At 35.4% G+C, this 20,643-nt stretch overlaps 1 protein-coding gene across 1 annotated transcript in view; it reads right to left on the bottom strand.

Annotated features, from left to right (window-relative positions):
- The window catches only part of LOC128987838 (uncharacterized), a 157,345-nt gene that overhangs the window by 10,373 nt on the left and 126,329 nt on the right, over window positions 1-20,643 (bottom strand). Inside the window, exons 2-5 of the mRNA XM_054408874.1 lie at window positions 11,064-11,272; window positions 10,316-10,451; window positions 9,415-9,548; window positions 8,697-8,964 (exon numbers count right to left, since the gene is read on the bottom strand). Coding sequence (XP_054264849.1) covers window positions 8,697-8,964; window positions 9,415-9,548; window positions 10,316-10,451; window positions 11,064-11,272 — 747 coding nt within the window. The remainder of the gene's footprint in view (window positions 1-8,696; window positions 8,965-9,414; window positions 9,549-10,315; window positions 10,452-11,063; window positions 11,273-20,643) is intronic.

Raw genomic sequence — 20,643 nt, 5'->3', positions numbered from 1 at the left:
TGCACGCACTGTTAATATTATTTTTTCCAGTGCAGAAAATCTCGTCGCAAGATGGCGCCTGCGAACAGGGACTGAGGTTGGCAGTGGTGCTGAGTTGCTGACGTATTAACGGCGCCCGAACAAAATAATTTTATTTGTGCAGATTTGCTGCGGACTTGTGCAGATTGGCTGCGGACCTGAGCGGTTGAGCAGAGTTTTAGGCAGACCTGCTGTGATTTTATAGTCGGTTGGGTAGGCCTAACCTGTTTTCTGTTACAGCGTGGTGTGTTGTGAACCCTAATTTATTTAGTGGTTGTATACATAGTTAATTAGTTAGTTAATATTATTTTGCTAATTAATTGAGTTTTATCATTGAATATTATTTGAGTGAGAACCCTTATTGTGTATTTGTGGTTTGACTTTCACACCTATAATCGGTTTGATTTATTATAACGGTGTTAAATAGATTTTAATCGGTTTCGCTCTTATTTTTGCGGATTAGTCGTGGTATTTGAATTGTAAATATGGTTGTGACTACGAGTACGACGTCTGTGCTGGGCGGTACGCCTATTACGTCTGCTATTGTTACAACTAGTTCTGGGGTTAGCTCCGAACTGTCGGTGATGACGACGTCGTCATTGTGGCCTGCGTCTTCGCCTGTTTGGCCGACTATTTCATCGGTCGTGGGTACGACGGTGACAACGTCTCTGACCTATTCCGCGCCAGCGACTATGTCCTTGGGGTCGCAGCCCCGGGACGGTCGCGTGGGTTGGATCTATGACCTCTCGAAAGGGGAGCTCATGAGGACGATGGACCAGTATGGTTTGGTGACCACTGGAACTTCTGCGGAATTACGGCAGAGATTCTCGTCGTTTTGGAAGCAGCGAAATGCCCGTCGGTACAGCGAGGATAGGCTGTGTACGGCTGGGGCTGCTGCACCGACATATGTACCGCCGGCTACTACAACCATAGGGCATCCTGATTCCCCGAGAACCGTACCTCAGGTACTGGTTAGTACTGCATCGGGCCAAACAGAGATATTTGAACTTAGCATGGAGTTAGAGGCGGTCAAAGAGATTCTTGGGTTGTCTTTGGAGACTGATACCCGGACTCTTCGAGAATATCTGGCATCGGTGGTGCGACAGGCGAGGGGCTCGCCGAGTAATGGGGTCGGCTATGGGTTCGGGAGACCCGCCAACCCTACGTCCCCTGTTGTGGCTGCTCCCACGCCTACCTTTGGGTTACCAAGTAGACCCGAGGGATGGCAGCGACCTAACGATTATTCAGAGAGACCAGTCCGTCCTTCTAGTTTGGAGCTGCCTCGAGGCTCGGATATGCTCTCAAATGAGGCCAGCAGGGTGGAGCCAAAGGATTGCTCCAAAGTATGCAACACGGTACGGAAGTGGGGTTTAAGGTTTGATGGACGTAGAGACCCTGTGTCATTCCTGGAGCGTCTTGAAGAGCTGATGGTCTCGTACTCTATATCGTCGGAGGACCTGCTCAGAGCGCTACCGGAGCTGCTGCAAGGTTCAGCACTTCTTTGGTATAGGAACTGCAAGGAGCTCCTGTATTCTTTTGAAGCTTTCCGGCATCAATTTGAGATCCAGTTCCTTCCACCTGGTTATCAGAGGAATTTGGATGAGGAGATCCGGAAAAGGACGCAGGGTGAGACCGAACACTTCCGAGATTATGTCGTGGCCATAAGTACCTTGCTTAGGCGTAGCGGTACGTTGTCGGAGCATGGTAGATTGGACCTAATCTACAATAATATGCGTCCAGAGTACAAGCTGATGGTACGCCGGCGTGACTTCAGCAACCTGGCCGAGATGGTGGAGTTGGCTGAAGACTACGAGGCCTATTTGCGAGAGAAGGCCGCCTTCCGACCTCCTCCTTCACCAAACGTAGCGCTGGTTTTGGAAACCGCCTATGTTCCCAAGAAGAAGGCCGAGAAGTGTTTTGAAACGGCCGCTGTCGAAAGACATGATTTTCAGAGACCATCCCTTGAGACCAAGTCGATTGGGCAGCGAGTAGATTTTGACTCTAACCGGGTCCGTGAACAAAGGCCCGTAATGACTAGGAAAGTGGTAGATGGTGCAAAGGATGTACGTTGTTTTAGGTGCCAGGAGATTGGTCACCTTGCCAGAGGCTGTGGCAAGCCGAGGACCGTCTCCTGTTATGGATGTGGCAAACCTGGTTTGACGGCGAGTCAGTGTGGATGTCAGGCGGGAAACGGCAGGCCAGTTCAGACATTAGGAGGTCAACTGAGCGAGGCCACCCGAAACGAACGACCTCAGAAGAGTGGTCCGAGTGGCTCGGAAAACTAAACGGCCTGGTTGGTGGAGTAGACAAGGACCGGCTGATTTCAGAGACAAGGCCCTTTGTTGAAGTTGTGCTGATGGGCAGCGTTTTCGTGGCGTTACTGGACACTGGGTCCGTCGTCAACTTGGTTGGGCGAGGAGTCGCCGAACATCTTCAACGCCAGGGGATAGAGCCTTGTAAGAAAACCGCTCCTCTGAGGATGGCAGATGGGACACGGTCAACGGCCGAGTATTCGTTTCAGCTAGCAGGAGAAGCTGCGGGAAGACGGTGGATAGGAGATGCCTTGTACGTCCCCGCTCTCACCACAGACATGATTCTGGGTATGGATGTCATCCGAGACCTCGGATTGGTGACGTGTGGGACAGAGGTAGTAGGAATGGGCGTGGGTGATGACTGTTCTGGCCAAGGTGGTCGCATAGACAGTGTCAAAATTGGTGACGAAGACCCCGAAGGCCCTTGCAATGGAAATCCCCGTCTGGTTCCTGATGCTAAATCATTCAACACTTTGTTGGCTGGTAGTGGCTAGTAGAAGATTTTTTATTTGTTTTCAGTTTGAGACCTGTGGTGTAGGTTTCACCATTGGGTTAGGTGTTGGAGTATTTTGTTTTGGCCGGAGTTCAAAGATTTTTTTTCTTTTTGGCCGTTTTCTTTTTTTTTCATCCCGATGTAAGTGGGGGATGTAACGAGCCTTTTTCCTAGGGGGGTATATTTTTGCTATTTGGCCGCGTACCGATTGTTGAGGTAAGCAAGCGGCGGCGGCGAACCTGGCTAGCGCCCTTTGACCCGGCTTATCAGTTCGGATAAGCTTGGGTATCCCGGGACTACTCGATAGCCGAGCAAGGACATTCCAGTGGTGGATCCCGGACAGTGAGGTTAGCGTGTGTCTAGTGAGACGTCCAGTGGTGTACGTGACAGTGGTGTCGGAGTATGCTGGTGGTGTGATCGCGCCGAGTGTTGGTGTAAGTTGGGTACTGACCCACTTGTGGTGAGTGGACGACTTGATATTATTAGTTTGATAATATTAATATCTGGTTTTATTGCGAGAGTTAGAGTTGTAACCGTGCCGGACAAAGCCTGACGGTAGTTAGGATTTATATTAGTCAGGAATAATATTAAAGTGTATTCCTGACGGTTCTGGGCAGGTGCTAGATCGCAAATAATATAATTTAATTGACTGTAGTAGATATTATTTTGCGTTGTACCTAGAGTTAGTTATATTACTAATAACTCTGAGGCCCGACAAACCTAGGCTGCACGATTTAGCGTGCGTAGTTGGAAGCACGAGGCCAGTAGGCTAGTAGCTAATATTATTAGCCGATTAACAGAAGCCCAGCTAAGTAACATAAAGTTGGTAGTAGCAGTAGCAGTAGTAGGGTTGTTATTGTTTATTCATTTTATTATTTTAATTTAACCTGAACAGCTTATTTGGTAGTCCAACACGTTATCTTGGTAGCTTGGATAGCGGAGTACCGGCTATCAGATAATATATTTATCTAGTGTTTGGAACGTATTTAATATTTATTTATCTGCTACTAAGTAGCTCAATATTTTAATAGTGCAATTGCCATTTAGTTTTGCTTGTTTGGCTTGGTATTTATTGAGACCAGCTACTAGTGGTGTAGTCACTCTACCTATAGTGTACTTGTATATTATTATGTGGTACGATTATTGAGTGAACTGTTTGATTCCTAGCTTGGGCATTAGAGTTGTGTATTGGATTATAGTGGCCTAGTAGACCCCGCCTGGTGATAACACGCGTTGTGGTTTTTATTGGCAAGTAACTCACTGTGTTTTAGGCACTCTGGGCTTAACTATTGGATAGTTAGGACGAAGCCCGAGTTGCGTAGTCAGCAACGACCCCCTAGGAGAGTGGAGAATCGGCGTAGGCCTGGTAGTGATTATTGCACGTATGTTTTGGTGACTTGTTTTTGACTTGTTCACAGTGCCCGTGTATGAGCCAGTCCTATACCGGTTAGACCCGGCTTTTGGCCTAGTGGTTTCCCTGACCTTATCGCAGACCCTGGAACTTTACCCAGCCATTGTAGGCTGAGCTATCCCTGGCAAACGGTTGCGACTGCACGCACTGTTAATATTATTTTTTCCAGTGCAGAAAAGTTCGTCGCAAGGTATATTATATTTGGTTTCCAAACAGCTAGGGATAATAGTGCACGAAAAAGAACTGATGAATTTGATCACTGTAAATTAAAAAATCTCAAAGTATTTCTAAACTCTGAATATTATCCTTATAGTGATTTAAATCTCGACTTTGAAAATGGAGATGTCTCTAAAGCTTATGAGATGTTTATGAGGTTTAGAGAGACTTACTACAATACTATCCCAGATCCTATGATTAGTAGGGCTGAGTTTATGAAGAAATATCCACTAATTGTAATAGACTGTTCTAGACAGAACGAAACAGTGAAGGAAGGAATTGTTGATATTAAATTAGAGATTGAAACTGCAGAAAATGTGCCAGCAAATACATCTGCATATTGTTTGATAATACATGATAAAGTGTTTGAGTACAATCCTTTGTCAAATGAGATAAATAAAATGTAAATAAAAGATGAAAAACATTCAACAAGAATTGGTTGACTCTGCAAATCAAATACGAGAGAAATATAGAGCTTTAAAACGTGGCAAGTTTCTAGAGGCTGAAGAGAGGTTCCAGACATTCCAACCTTTACTAGAGCCATTACAAGAATTAAAGAAAATCACATCAGAGAGGCCTCGAATGGAGATACTCCCAATGACTCCATCTAGAATATCAATGATACCAAGATTACAACCATTACAACCATTACAACCATCCACTCCACAGAAATTAGATTTTGGTCTTTTAGCATCAGACTATTTAGGAAATTACCTCAGTAAAAGTAGTATGACAGACACTACATATGGTATTAGACGAGAAGCAAATAAATTTTTTATTGGAAATAAGGAAGTTGATATTGCCAATGATGATGTTACAGTTGCAAATAAAACCTACAAGGGGACAAAAGGTTTATGGGAATTGTTAACGTTAAAAGAACCTGAGAACTATACTCAGGCTGATTTGCAAAATTATAAAGAGATTTTGGAAGCTACAAATGGGCATTTAAAGAGTTACAAAGATGGTGCACCAATTTCAAGTAATAGACATACTAAATATCTTAATATAATTAAACCTCTATTTAAATATGTTGGTGAAGGTTTGAGACAAGTGACTGGTAATAAAATAGACTATATTTATTGGGATGATCCTAATGAGCTTGTAGATAGGTTAAGACTTCTTTGGCTAAGTCGCCAAGCCGGTAACTCAGGAGTGGATAATGAAATAGATTCCATTATTGAGGAATTGAGAGAAAGTGGAATTATTTATTAAATAAAAATATGTTTATAGATAAATTTTATCGTTTATATAATCCATATAATAAGCCTGCAGAACCCAGGGCTAGTAGTGAACCTACTTTAAATTTACAAGATGATAGTTGGAATTGTTTAAATGTTTAATTGTTTAAATTGTTAAATTGTTTAATTGGTAATGTTAAAGATGGGGAGTTTGTAGATGATGTATCAACTTTGGGACAGACATTAACTAGAAAAGGTGATGTCTTTTTACAAGGTAAAACTAAATATGAGTTTTTAGAATCTAAGAATAAAAATTGGAATGCTAAAAAACAGAAAATTACTAATGTGAAAAAGGGTGAAAGTTTAGATGATGTGCCCACTTTACAACAGACTTTAATACGAACAGATGGTGGTACATTTGTACAAGACAATAAAAATTATGAATTTTTAGAATCAGAGAATGGTGTTTGGAATGCTAAGAAACGGAAAATTACTAATGTAGAAAAGGGTGAAAGTTTAGATGATGTGCCCACTTTACAACAGACTTTAATACGAAAAGAAGATGGTAAATTTATACAAGATGATAATAATTATGAATTTTTAGAATCAGAGAATGGTGTTTGGAATGCTAAGAAACAGAAACTTAGCAATTTGATGGAAGGTACAGATAGTAAAGATGCTGTGAATGTTTCACAAGTTCCAAAAATGGAAGCAGGCTATTGGAGTTTTTATAATAAAAGGTTAGTACGTGTTAAACCTGCCATTGATGAAACTGACTGTGTTATAAAAGAACAGACTATAACTTTTGATAAAAAAGAAAAATGTTGGGATGCCAAAAAAATATTTATAAGGAATCTACCAGAGGGGGAACATTCGGATGATATTTGTCTAATGTCACAATCTATGCATTACGATGGATCAAAATTTGTATATGGAGAAAAAAATTTTAATTTGATGGAATATAATCCTGATTTATTAGTTGCTGACCCCACATCTTTGAGTGGATTTAAGTATATAGATAATAGACCATATATACCAGAAAACTATGTATTTAAAAGAATGGAAGATAATCTATTGATTGGGGCTAATGGTGATGTATTTAGAGTTACAGGAAAGGATGATGTTATAAAAAATGAATGAAATTGCATACGAACTTCATAAGCCTGCAAGAAAGAATTTCATTAGAAGGTCTTTTAAAGTATTGGGTATAAACGAAACCATACAAATAGATTTAATTGATATGCAAAACTATGCTAGAGAGAATTCTGGCAATAAATATATTTTAACTTTAATAGATACATTTTCTAAAAAAGCTTATGCTGCTCCACTAAAGAATAAGACAGGGTTGGTGGTTACAGAAGCCATTAAAACCATTCTACCAAAGGGGGTTAAAAACATTCAATCCGACAATGGAAAAGAATTTTTTAATCAATATTTTAGCAAACTAATGAAAAAATTAAATATTAATCACTATCACACATTTTCTACAACTAAGGCTGCAATTGTGGAGAGGTTTCAGAGAACTTTAAAGAATTGGTTATATAGAGAATTTAGTGCTCAGGGGAGTTATAAATGGTTGGATTTACTTCCAAAGTTAATTCGAAAATATAATAATAAAGTGCATAGATCTATAGGTATGAAGCCTAACCAAGTGAATATTAAAAACAGTAAATATGTGCATGAGAGGTTGACTTCTAAAGTAGTGCAAGTTAAAAAGCCAAGATATAAGGTAGGTGATAGCGTGAGAATTTCCAAATATAAACATGTGTTTAGTAAAGGATATACCCCAAATTGGACAGGGGAACTATTTACAATAGTAGAAGTTAAGAATACAAAGCCTGTGACGTATATCTTGAAAGATGAAAATGGTAATATAATCAGAGGAGGCTTCTATACAGAGGAGTTGTTAAAGACCAAATATAAAGACATGTATTTAGTAGAAAAGGTAATTAGGAGAAAAGGTGATTAATTGTATGTCAAATGGCTTGGGTTCCCAAGTAGCCAGAATTCATGGATTTCCACTAAGGATGTCCAAGGGAGTGCGCCATGAGCCGAGTTCGCACATACATGATTTTGAAATAGAAATATAATATATCAACTGGAAAGGGGAATGGTAGATGTACTTGCAATTGTGCGTGGGGCAGAGGGGAATGGTGAGGGGGGAGGGGGTAGTTGGCCCAAAAACCTCGACCCCGCTCCTCAAATAAAACGGCAGCAACAATCTGATTATTGAAATTCAACACGGTGTTGCTCCTGCTCCATCAAATATATATTAAAACCAAAACAATCGAGTAAAATATCGTGTACACATGGTGGGGTGCTATGGTACAATTGGGGGTTGCACCTGATCCTGATCCAGTGAATAGCGTTTTTACACTACTATACTATGGGACAGTTGGAGGGGTGCACATGCTCCTGGTTCATTGAATAGTGTTATTACATAGAAATATATATATTTAAACCAAAACAGATACACAATAAACTGTACACATGGTAGGGTGCTATGGTACAATTGGGGGGTTGCTCATCCTGATCCTGCAGTGAATAGCGTTTTTACACTACTATACATATACACATGTATGAGTCAATAAATGAAATAATTAGCTTTTTTTAGCTTAATACCGAATATATATATAGAGAATAAGTAAAAAATAAGGTTTGACAATTATATAAGGATTTGCAGGCAATGATCAGGATTTTAGATTTGGTGGCCAAAAATAATCCCCATAAGAATAACATGGGAAAAACGTGTCTAAAGTAGGGTAAAACCGGTAGTTCTCCACTACTTATTGAGTTAGTTTTAAACCTATAGGCAGCTGATTGACATGATACAAGCACACAGTTGTTTGTTTGATGATAGCTTAGGCTGATTAGGTTACAGACCCTCCTTTTTCAGGTCATGAACTATTTGAAATTTAAAATATAATTAAAGTCCCACCTTGAGTAGTATATTTTGTACGCCTAAAAGGATTTGCTAGAGGCCGGCTCAGATATCCTGTTCAACCCTTCCGGTTGGATAGAGAATTTAGCTTGTGACAGACTTGTTTACTTCCTTGACCCCTACTCACCTGGCCTCTGTCCCTGCACCCTGTCCGCCCTGGACCTGTTGGTCGTCTCCTTGACCTCCATTGCCGGCGACCTCTGGGGCTTCTCCCCCTCCACACTCTCCTCGTTGCTGTTCCAGTAGATGGTGGATATTGTCGCTAGACACTTAAGCTTCAAGTCACCCTTCAAAAAGTGTCTCGACTCCACCTTGAACTCTAGCCCAAGTGACGTCACGTCCAGACCATCCTCGGCTGTGGCGAACTGTGGCCCTCTCAGGAATGAACGATCTGCCTGGAATCAGATTACATTTCATGATAGGTTGATGAGAAGTCTCAAAAATTATATAAAAATGTTTGTTTTTATTTATATTTCTAAATCTTAAAAAAAGAACCGAAAACCCCAACTTTATTGATTATAAAACTACTTTCGTATCAGGATTAGACCACTGGTACATCAACAATCAGCAACTCTTCAAATTGGCGATTATAACAAACTACTTTGTTTCTACTCAAGATAAAACAGAAAAATAATTTAATGTTGTTAAGGACACGATTACGCAATGCATTTCCACTTTTAAATTTTATATTCAGTAAATAACCACTCCTTTATCCTAATTGAAGGTTTTTGTTACTAAATTTGCATTAACTTTTTTTTTAATAGCTCAGGGGGAATGTCCCATACAACCTTTATATTAATTCGTCTACAGCGTTGAGTATGCATTTTACATTGTTTAAATGGTACCTGTTCTCCATTGATGAACCATATAAGATGCACTGGAGGTTTGGATCTCCCTGATGTACAATTTACTCTGACGGTATCACCCATCTGATACCTGGGTCTGCCCCCTCTGATCTTGGGACCTTCCTTGGGCAAAGCTGAAACACACGTATTTGTTAAAAATTACCCTTTTAAGTTATACGGTGAGGCTTTTGTTTGTTGGTTTTACCTGTAAGGACTGTCACTGTTTCTTATCTGCCAGGCCTGAAAAAAATTACCACGGGTTTCAAGCAAATTGTATCACTCAACGATAGTTCAAAAGTGTGTCTATTGTGTTAATAATTTCTTCTATCTAAGCTATGGTTCTAGCTAAGATAATGGTTCTCATACCAATTGTGGTCTATATGTACGTTTATGTTATTCAATTAACCGGTAACTCAGAGCTCTGGTGGTTTGCAACTATACAGATAACAGATTTACAGATAGATGCTACATCCTTTACAGATAAAATCATGGCCGTGATTTCAGAAAGCTCTCGTTTAGAGCTCTGAGGTAATTAAAAACCTTTGTGCTCAACAGCACTGTGGTAATATTATCTTATTATATATCTTAGTTAGTTAACGGTACATCAATGTACCTATCAAGTTTTCTGTCACAGCTCAGACTCATCATCGAAGTGAATAACTTGGCATTTGATTTTGATGAAGCCATAACTGTATAGTGTATAACTCTCCATTGCCTAAAATAATCATTCACCAAGACGCTGACGTGAAGTATGTGATTTTGGCTTGATAGATACTGTAATCCCAGCTATCCATATGAAGGTCGAGTAAGAGCGTAAATCTCTGTATGAACGTTTGGTGGCTTATCACAAAGGATAAGCCTAGGTTCATCTGAAGACCAAACCACAATATTACTAACATACCTACAACCAGCAGATCCCCGTGGTCTGACACCGTCTGGAAGGAAGGCGCCTCAGCAGACACTTCACATCTATATCTGCCTGTGGAGGTAAGCAGAAGAGATCGTAGCACCACCTGAGTGGCGTTGCTGGCAGGAATCTGTAAAGCGTATTAAAGAAAAAATAATTTTATCCAAGCTAAAACTTAAGGTTTAAATTTCTTGAACCCGAGTCATAGTATTGACCCAAACAAATCGTAACAAGTCTTTCCTACCTGATATTCCTGTTATTGGTTTAAACCACGAGTAAACCAACAATCCAAACCATCGGTATTACAAAGAGTTTAGAATGAGGCATTTAAAATATTTTATCTTAGTGACTTTACAATTATTAATATCTCAACCTAGATCTTTAGTCATAAATATTTCCTTACATGAAGGAGAGACGAATTGTTACATAAAGAATGAAAAGTACATTTTCGTTTAAAACAAAAGCATTTATTCGTCCTGTCACATTTAGAGTATTGACGTCATTGGAACTTTAATTTTACATATCATGACAGAAAATATCTGCAATAATCTGTTAAATAATCCAACAAATCATTAGAGTATGTGGATAACTAACTATTTGTACACCTAATTAAGGATCCATATGTCCAGACTAAAGCTTATCTTTTTAACTTTTTCATCTAATAGAAAATGATTAGCCAATCACAAGTAAGGCAACATTTTCCTAAATTATAGTGTTAGCTAAGTTTGTCTACACATCTTACATCAACATCGACTCCCTCCATGGGGAAGACCTGGACGGGATGTTTATCCCTCGGGAGGAAGCGGAAGAACTCCTGACCATCCTTGTACCACTTGACGGAGTAGAGAGTCTCTCCCTGGAGATCGTAGTGACACTCCAGGACAGAGAAGTTGCCCATCATGGCATGGTTCTCTATTCGGACTTGAGTGAGGGAAAGACTCCATACGACACCTGTCAAACATAAAGTTGTGTTAAAAAATATTGATTTACTAAATGGCAAAGTTTGGCAAAAAATAGTTTTTATGAATATTCAAACCCCTTGGGTATGAGTTAAAGCTGTTAATGAAACAAATTTTATCTTTAAACAAAATTATTTTATTTTAGATGTTTTGTACGACGCTGGTCGGCCAGACAATGTACTCTAAGGTATATATGAGTGTTAATTGAATTGATTAACATCATTCTTGGAATGCATTGATGGCTTTGTTAGTGACTGAAAAAAACTGTCTACCCAAATTCAAAATAAGCTAATGATGGAAACACAAAATAACACATCACAACAATCACATCATTGGGTTTCTTAGCGCTAAGCTTTTTCAACTACGTCGTAAACATTTCATCCTAATTTTTCTTTTTAATAATCCTTAAGTCTGTATATAAGGGTGTTTCAAATACAGGGACATTTCTACTTGTAATAGAAGATCTCTTGTTGTTTTCGTAGATAAATCGTCAAACCGTTTAAAATAATCTCCAGCCAACGTAAACGAAACATCATGTCGTGGTGTGTAAGCCTCAATCGATCGCTAATCGATCAATAGTAATTAGCAGGATTATAACCCGTAACCTCTGGGTCAGTAGTCTCGTGTTCTAACTGTTATACCATCAGCTTTGTCATTAGTAATCACTTGATAACCAATATCTAACGTACAAATTTAAAACTTTAATGTAAACGCTATTCATTTTGATGTGTGTATTTAAATACTCAAAGACAGTTTGATAAATCCAGTCAAATCAATGTAATGGAATTGGTGATTTGATTTTGGTGGATGTATTCATACAGCGTTTTATATGTATTTCATATGATGTTTGATAATATGGCATGAGTAAACTATTAATTTAACACTTTCATGATACGAACGCAGAAGTAACTAGTGTACTTTCCATTATTTATTGATTCGCGGCATACTCCTTATTTTACAGGGCTATTCAAAAATATGGACCCAGTTTCGGGATTTTGTATCTCGAAAAGTATAAATAGGAAAAGTTAAGTTTCACACCGTTAGAAAGAGAAAATTTCAAAGTTGTATTTACGCTGATTACAAAAATGCTTAATTTCCCCCTGTGCTGCATGGCAAACATCTAAGCAATAGCCAGAAATTTGCCTCATAAATATTTTATGTATCACTGATTTCACAGCTGCTAATTTATTAAAATTTCCTACAACACCGAGTAAAACTTTTTTTAGTCAGTTGTTCAATAACGAATTCGAGGTGAAAAGGCCGCTGCACTGTAATAGGAGACTCTTTTTTTGCAAACTCTATCAAACAGAAAATATTCTGCTGTATAGCCATCTTACCAACAACTGATGGTAAAATCAAAATTCCTGCCCATTGTTGCTATAACCTTTTCGGCCGGTTACGGCAATATGGTCAGAAAAACTTTAGAATTTCCTCTTTTGAATGGTGTAATGTTCATATCTGCTCAATTTATTCTTTATGAAGTTATGAAATTGGGTCCATATTTTTGAATGGGTCTGTATTTAACGATAGTTCGGTCAATCTATTCAGTTTTAAATTCATTTGTAATTTCTAAAAATTAGTCTTACCTTAAAAATATTCTAAATGTAAAGCATCCCCCAAAACAATTATCATTTCTTCATGGACATTCTGATGAAGGGGTGTTTTTGTTTATTAATTCATTCTTCAATCAAAATAACAACAATGATTATTTTCTTCGTAAAAAGCCCCAAAAGGAAATTATTTTTCCTTTTTAAAAACGATAATAACTATCGAGCGGATAATAAGTATAACTTTTTACCAACAAAAAATTAATGATTTTAAATTACATTTTGAAGACACCTTGACATAAATAATAATTTTCATGACCGTCCAAAATCGTTGTTAGTACAGCAAAGTTGGCATGTACTTAGTTAAATGTCTGCACATAATTGCTATTTTCTTCTCGATGAGTTACCAGATTATTTCATTACAGGTATTTAAGCTGGTTATTGAACCAACATTAATGAGTTACTTCACAGTTCAAAGCAAACTCTATTATAAGTAACGCAATTAGTGGCTCTTTGAAACAGTATTAACCGCCTGCTTTTGAATATTTAGTGAAAATTGGTTTGATGAACGCTCGTAGGAGATTTATTTCTTTGAGGCACGAAACAAACTGTTCCACTACGGTTATCATTTGAAATACAAGGATAAATTATGGCAAAAGATGTGAGTCTACTTAAAGATAAATGAACGATTATAAATTATGAGCAGGATATAATTTGCAGACTAATTAAAATAACTTAAGCATTTATTTGTAAAAACTAAATATTTATTGGTACATTATGCATTTTTATTAGACATTTTACGCGTTTATTTAATTTAAAAACAACATTTTAACAAATCATCAGTATTATTATTTCCATATACGATTAATGTTTACTGAAAAGGAAAAAGACCTTTGTAAAGATGCGTAAATAATTTATAAATAATTCATAATATTGCTTATCAAAAGGAGTATTTCCTTTTAAAATATCGGAATTTTCAACTACTTTATTTAAGAATATTTATACATTTATCAAGTATTTCCAAATTTCCTGTATTGTTTTTTCTAGCCCATCTAAAAAAAAAATGAAAGATATGTTTTGAGGATATTTATGTACAGAGATGTTCTAAAGTTCCAGATAGTATCCCAGATTCATCATATTGTTTACAGTGTCGTCCGTATCTCTTCAGAATTTGTGATTCATAATTTTTAAGAATTAACATGCCTTTTACGTTTGGAAAACGTGTTTTTCATTGATAAGTTGGAAAAAATTTAAATAAGGTTGAAGTTTAAATTTAAAAGTATATCGAAATCTCAATAGCATCAAAATGACATGTGCCTTGTGGCTTGACCATGAATGCTATTTCGGATTTTTGAGTTTTGGCTACTATTTTAAAAAGATAATTTATCATCGATCCGTATGAAAAGTAGCAATTTTTTATGACAGCTGATTTTAAAGAAAAAAATTATCTAAAGCTCTAATTTGGAGCAAGGAACATATCAGCTAACTTTCCCTTGCTGTAAATTTACTTTCCTTTGCTCTCAATCAGTTCTATATTTGACCAATATTCGTAATAGTGTTTATTTACCGTTTATTTTCATAAATTGAATCAGTCTTTTATTGTTTAACAATGTATATTAAAAAGGAAACAGGGTAAATTAATAAAAAAGGTATTTTTGCTCATTTTTAGCATGGAGTTTACTGCGAGATAAAATTAACCTTAAAATTCAACTTTAACTTTGGTATATTAGTTAATTATAATATATTTTGCTTTTTTTTATTTTATTTTTTTATTTAAAATTGCAACAAAAACTAGTTACATCTTCCAGCTTACATCTAACAAAAATTAGTACTACGATATAATGACTTATTCATTAATTTTGCAAAGGCTTCCTAAGTTTCTGATTATAAAAACCAACATTCTATAAGACTTCAACTCTAAGATTGTTCTCATGTAGTCTATATACTTGAACAAATAATATTGCAATTAGCGAAATTGATGTTCCTGATGAACTCTGAATCAACCGTTAATGGGTCAAGAGTATTTGAGTCAGTTCAGGCAGTTCAAAATATGTTGTACTACAAGTCATTACAAGTTTAAATTATTTCGTGTATATACACCAACAATATGCTCTACAGGAGAAATTTATGACTTGTTTAATATTGATTTACAAATTCGAAGATGTATCGACTGAACATAAAAGAACCTATGAATTAACTGATCTTTTAATTTATGTAACAGCGATCCAGGCTTTAAGACATGTGCTTAAAAGATTAAAAGGTTATATAATTCACAAACGAATACCACGATAAAATATACAATACACAGTTCTAGCAAAGGTTAAATTATGGTGTTCATTAGCTTAACTAATGAATTACTTTACTGTTCAAAGGGAATGTTATGACACTCGACGCAATTAGTGGGTATTTAACAAGCATTTGATGTTAGCTAATGAGAACTCAGTTGCAAGTAATTTGATGGTCAATATCAAAAGATTGTATGGTTTATGAAACCTATAAATTATTATTAGTAAATAATCTAGTTATTGCAATCTCTTCGTTTTCAAAAAGCTAAAGGAATCAATGTGGGGGATTGAATGTGTGTGCCAAGTTTAATTATCACAACAATATAACTGTGATCTGTGGTAACGCTGCAACCCCTAGGTCTAGCCTGAAAGAATGTAAAAAACACTTCCAGGATCGTGCCTAGTGGGAAAAATAAAGTAACTGTGAGCTAATTGGCACAGAAAACGCATTTACTTACTTAAGCAGACTAGCTGCTGTTTATATGTTAACTATAATAATAAATAAAACTTTTAAGCATGTTTTATAATGTGCACAATTAACTTACATTAGGATCTGGATTCTACAGAATTTACAAAGTAAATGTGAAATAAAACTTTTAGTTTACAAGACAAAATGAACACGCTTTATTAAAAGACAATACCTATTTTAAAAATCTTGTATTTTATAATATTGAAGAGTAAACAAATAAATTAGTCTTCACTTAAATTTTCATTTAAATGTGACAAAAAACTGATATATTACAAAAGAGAACATGCATCATCCAAAGAGAACTTAGAAAAATTATACTTTTAAAATTGAAGAGTAAAAAAAGATTAAGTTATCACTTATATTTTAAAACGTCAAGTCACCACTATAACAAAAACGTAAATACACCTATTACAATTTTCTTACATTCATGATTGAGCTTACTGAACATGGGTTTGGCAGAAAATCTTGTAATTTTTTGTAGGAATAAAAATATAATTAAAAAACTACGTGGGAGTTAAGTTATAAGAGTGACCCAATCACACGAATAAGTTTTTTTATTCTTTTTTAGGGAGAGGAGGGAAAATGCTTTTACGCACACAGGTGGCCAGCCTGTAGTGTGAGACTCCTGAATCTATCACAGACTACTCACTAAAAAGCCCCCTCTACGTATAAGTATGCATACGAATAAGTAGAGTTGATTGTATTGTCACTTGGATTCAATTAACACACTTAATATAGACATGAATTGTATAGCTAATTAAAATGGAATAAAACAATTACGTCAAAAGTGCCTCATCGTGGTTTCTGCAGATACCAGCCGCCATTCCTCAGGGATTCATAACGATTAATAGAACCGAATATAAATTTATTTAAGTTCAATGAAAAATCTTAATAATTACCGCAAAAAAACACAGTGAAGTGATTGATGGTTTATATATTGTGGTAACACGTTTAAAAACTCCATAAAAACATGAAAAATTACCTTCATAGATATGCATTGACAATGTAAGTATGAAAAACTAAAACAAACAAAAAACACCGACTTCTTAGGATATAAGGATAATCAAATAGAATATACAAATTATGCGAGGATAATCCATTGCACACCTATCATGATTGTTTGTGCTCTAGTTTTAATGTCTTTGACCATGATGTTCGAAGTGCTCCGTAATTATAGAGTTGTCACATAAGATTCAAAATGAAGCCAGATCATTGGGTTCAAAACCGATTCATTCACACAAGCCTTAAAGTAGTAATGGACAGTTGCTGAAAAAATTATAAAATCGCCACCAAAGACTAAGCAATCCCCAGCAAACATTAAAATATTTTGTATTTCCCCATAATCTTATTCCATATTTCGTTTTATGTTTTAGATAAATGTGGAGGAGAAGCTGGGTTAAAAATGTGTATTAAAATATTTTTTCCACACATATTAAAAGAAGATTCACCTATATATATTGGCATTTTAAAAAAAGTCAATTTTTGTAAGTAGCGAATAAGTGTGGAGAAGTCCTTAAATAAATAAATATTTGTTCAATAACTTTATACGATATATAAGAATGTATCAATATTACGTTATTAGCTTTAATAAGATGTTTTCTTCCATATTCCCCAATCACTTTTTCATAAACAATAAAAACTTAACGTTTTTACAGACGAAAATTTACCTCATTTCCATTAATTTAATTTCCTCATTTTCAGCCAAAATTTTGCCACCCATGTAAATATGCTTACAACAATCACAAATCTTTGTATAAAGTAACAATGATTAAACTACGAACAGAAATTCGCAGCAACATGCGAAAGGTGTGTATTTCATTTTCACTTCAAAATAAAGTTCATAATAACAACGTCTTCCACCTCTAATTTACGAAGGTCATTCAATTGTTTTCTATCACAACTGTTTTGACAGAAAACATTATTATAACAAATTTATGATTCATAAAAAGCATGAAATATAAAGAAAAACAACCTTATTTTGTATGTAAAACTAATTTATTATTAATAATGCCGTAAATCCCAGGATTTACGATACATATGTATTTTATACCTGTCGTAAACGTCTGTATCACATTACTCCAGCCCCAGAGGAGTGGAGTGCGACCACCAAACACGCTATGGTACAATTAGTTGTATCGTATTGATCTGCATTACATTCTTTTAATTTGTTCTTCAGCGTTGTCATGTTTGTTACGTTATAATAATGCAAATATTGTAAAATAAGTAGAAATATGCCGTCATAATTCTTAGTACACACGAAGGTCATACAGATAAATGTTGTGGTATTTTGCAATTGATGCGACGAAAATATTGTAAATAACTTTAAATCGTGTTACCATAACCTATTATATGCACAATACGGTTAAACGTTGTTGTGGGGCAGCTAGATTTAGTGTCAAAGATAACAACTATAGTGATGAGAAAATATTTTAAACTATTTGTTTTTACAATTTCAGTTAGTTTATTTATAGGTAGTTACTTGTCTTTTTTATCATAATTAAAATATAAAAAATTGATTAGCTTATTTGTTTTTAAAAAGCTCTAAATTTGATTCTGAAACTAGATTGTCATTAATCAGAACGTAAAATGAAGTTTACGTTCGTTCGATGTATTTTTAAAACGGTAATTAGATTTTACAAAAGTAAACTGATAAACAAACTTTGTGAATACGATGGTCTTGTTACGGAGAATATTTACTTGCTATTAGCACCAAACCGACCCTACACAGGGTTAAGTTTGCTTTATGCCCCTTTGAACCCCTATTATGACTATGGTAATGATGTTGTGTGGGAACTAGCAGCGCTAAAGAGCATCACTTCTAGCCCCATTTGGAGTTTCATCAACGATTAAAGTCTGTCGGTTGTACAAACACAAACAAACATAAATATATTATAAAGCCAATATGTTTTAAAAATTAAAACTGTATCGACATAAGTATTTATTTTTAAGCAGATTAAAAAAGTTTTGTACCTTTAACATAATTACAGTCTTAAGTACCTAATTGTCTTAGTTATCTTAATTCATGACAGTCTTAGTCCAATAATCCTATTCAATACAAGAAAATGCAATACAAGATTGTCCTGATTTTACCATTGAATTTCAAATAAATTTTGTCGTATAAAAAATTTTGTAAAAAATAACGTTAATTAATCGTATCTCGATGTACACAACGCGATTTATTTACCTGTCTACTTTTGTCGTGTTTATTTTAAATGTGATATCCTAAAAAGTGAAAATGACACCCACTTAACCATCGAGGTTGTTGTGGCCGGTATAAGCTCCAAGGGAGACTTAAATTTGTTTTTGAACAAAAGAGTTTTAAAATCAGCCACCACAACGCTCAAGCACAACGTTTTCAACCTGATTATTACGTTAATAAAGTAAGTAAGCAGTAAATATATATTAAAAATGTTATAAACTATGATAGTAAATAGGGATAAATTAAACTGTGTTTAACATGATAAGGAAAAATTACACATAGGTTTAGGAATGAACGTTACAGCAATGAACAAAATAGCAGAAACCTAGAAAAAACATCAACTTATCTGTAGTTAAGTATCAAGAGCACCTTTTAGTCATTGAGTGTAATCACTACTCATTATAGGTAGACGCATATTTATAACTCGCTGGGTAACTGTTCTAAATTTTACATCAGTCTTTTTTATAAATTAGGCTTTGCCAAAAGCAGAGGAACGTATGCGGAATAGCTTATAACTTACAATTATGTACCCTAAGTTACATTTGGTGTCTGGTCGTAGAATCATGGACGTCTTTGTAAGTTGTAAAATAATGTTTTAAATGCTTGAATACTTTTTTCCAGTAAAAACTTAGCATTTTTGGTAGTTCTTCATTGCTATTTCGTTTTGTGTATGAAAAACCATACTAAGTAAAAAAACATTCTTGTGGTGTTTCGAAAGACGTTATTTTTCGATAGTATCTTTAGATATACAACTTGTATTAACATTTAACTTACAGAACTTTGTTCACATTACCCAGAAACTAAAACTAAATTAATGTTATTTGCGAAAATTATTCCCAAGAAAGTACATTGCAGGGCTTCACGAACGATGAAATTCCCTGGGAGAAGCCGTTCGGTTAAGATGAAGTTAAATTGAGCGTTTTGAGCTCCTCTATTTTTACTGTTCATTCTCTGAAACGTGAATTTGAGACGTTTAACAGGCAATTTGAGAACTAAATATCACAAATGTAATACACGAATTTTAATTATTACAGGGTTAGGGAAAACTATTACGTAATTATTTCTGTAAGTATTGGCTTTTCTATTATAAAAATTCAAAAGTACGAAATGAGATCGGGTAAAACTTCTTTTATCATTCTACAGTATAAGCAAAACATGACATGACTTTAAAGACTGAGCATAAAAGAAAAGTTACCTAAACTAGAAATAAGGATAATGTGATTATCATACAAAATATTGCATAACATGGCAGGGTCTAAAAATATATTTAAAATTGTAGTCGAACTTTTGATTGGAAAGTAAAAAAATAACTTATTATTTCTTTATTTTAAAAAATTCTTTTTTTTTAAATAAACTTCAAATTACTAAGTATTATATCATGATAACATTGGTAACGAAGATTGAAACTATTTACAAGAATGCTCTGTTCACCAAAGGCATTTTGAATCTTTAATTCTTTTGTAATGGCGATCATACGAAGTTAGGTGTTTTAAGCCAAGTATGAATGAAGACGAGTGTAGGTTGATTACCAAATAATCACTGCATACTTGGAGATTTTTTTTATAATGAATATAATTAAAAAAATTGTAAAAATAGTGAAGATATTATTTTAAAATAACATGAGAGGTTTCTTAGTTTTCTTATCGATTGGTTCCTTGAGATAAATATTTAAAACATGCTATTGTGGTTTAAATATTATTATCGAAAACTAGATTGTACGTCATTTAAAGTAATAAACAATACCTATTAGATAAATCCGAAGAATTATCCTAGTCACTTCCATTGGTGTAAACCGACAGCTTTACAGCAGATTAAAATAAAAAGGTGTAAAACATCAGTGTGAAATATAAAAACTAAAACATC

This window comes from Macrosteles quadrilineatus, unplaced genomic scaffold (genome assembly GCF_028750875.1).
Source record: "Macrosteles quadrilineatus isolate MER2022 unplaced genomic scaffold, UCM_ALF_1.0 Scaffold_2__2_contigs__length_208266976, whole genome shotgun sequence".
Taxonomy (NCBI): domain Eukaryota; kingdom Metazoa; phylum Arthropoda; class Insecta; order Hemiptera; family Cicadellidae; genus Macrosteles; species Macrosteles quadrilineatus.
The sequence above is the reverse complement of the archived record's forward strand: the minus strand, read 5'-3'. Positions and strand labels throughout refer to the sequence as shown.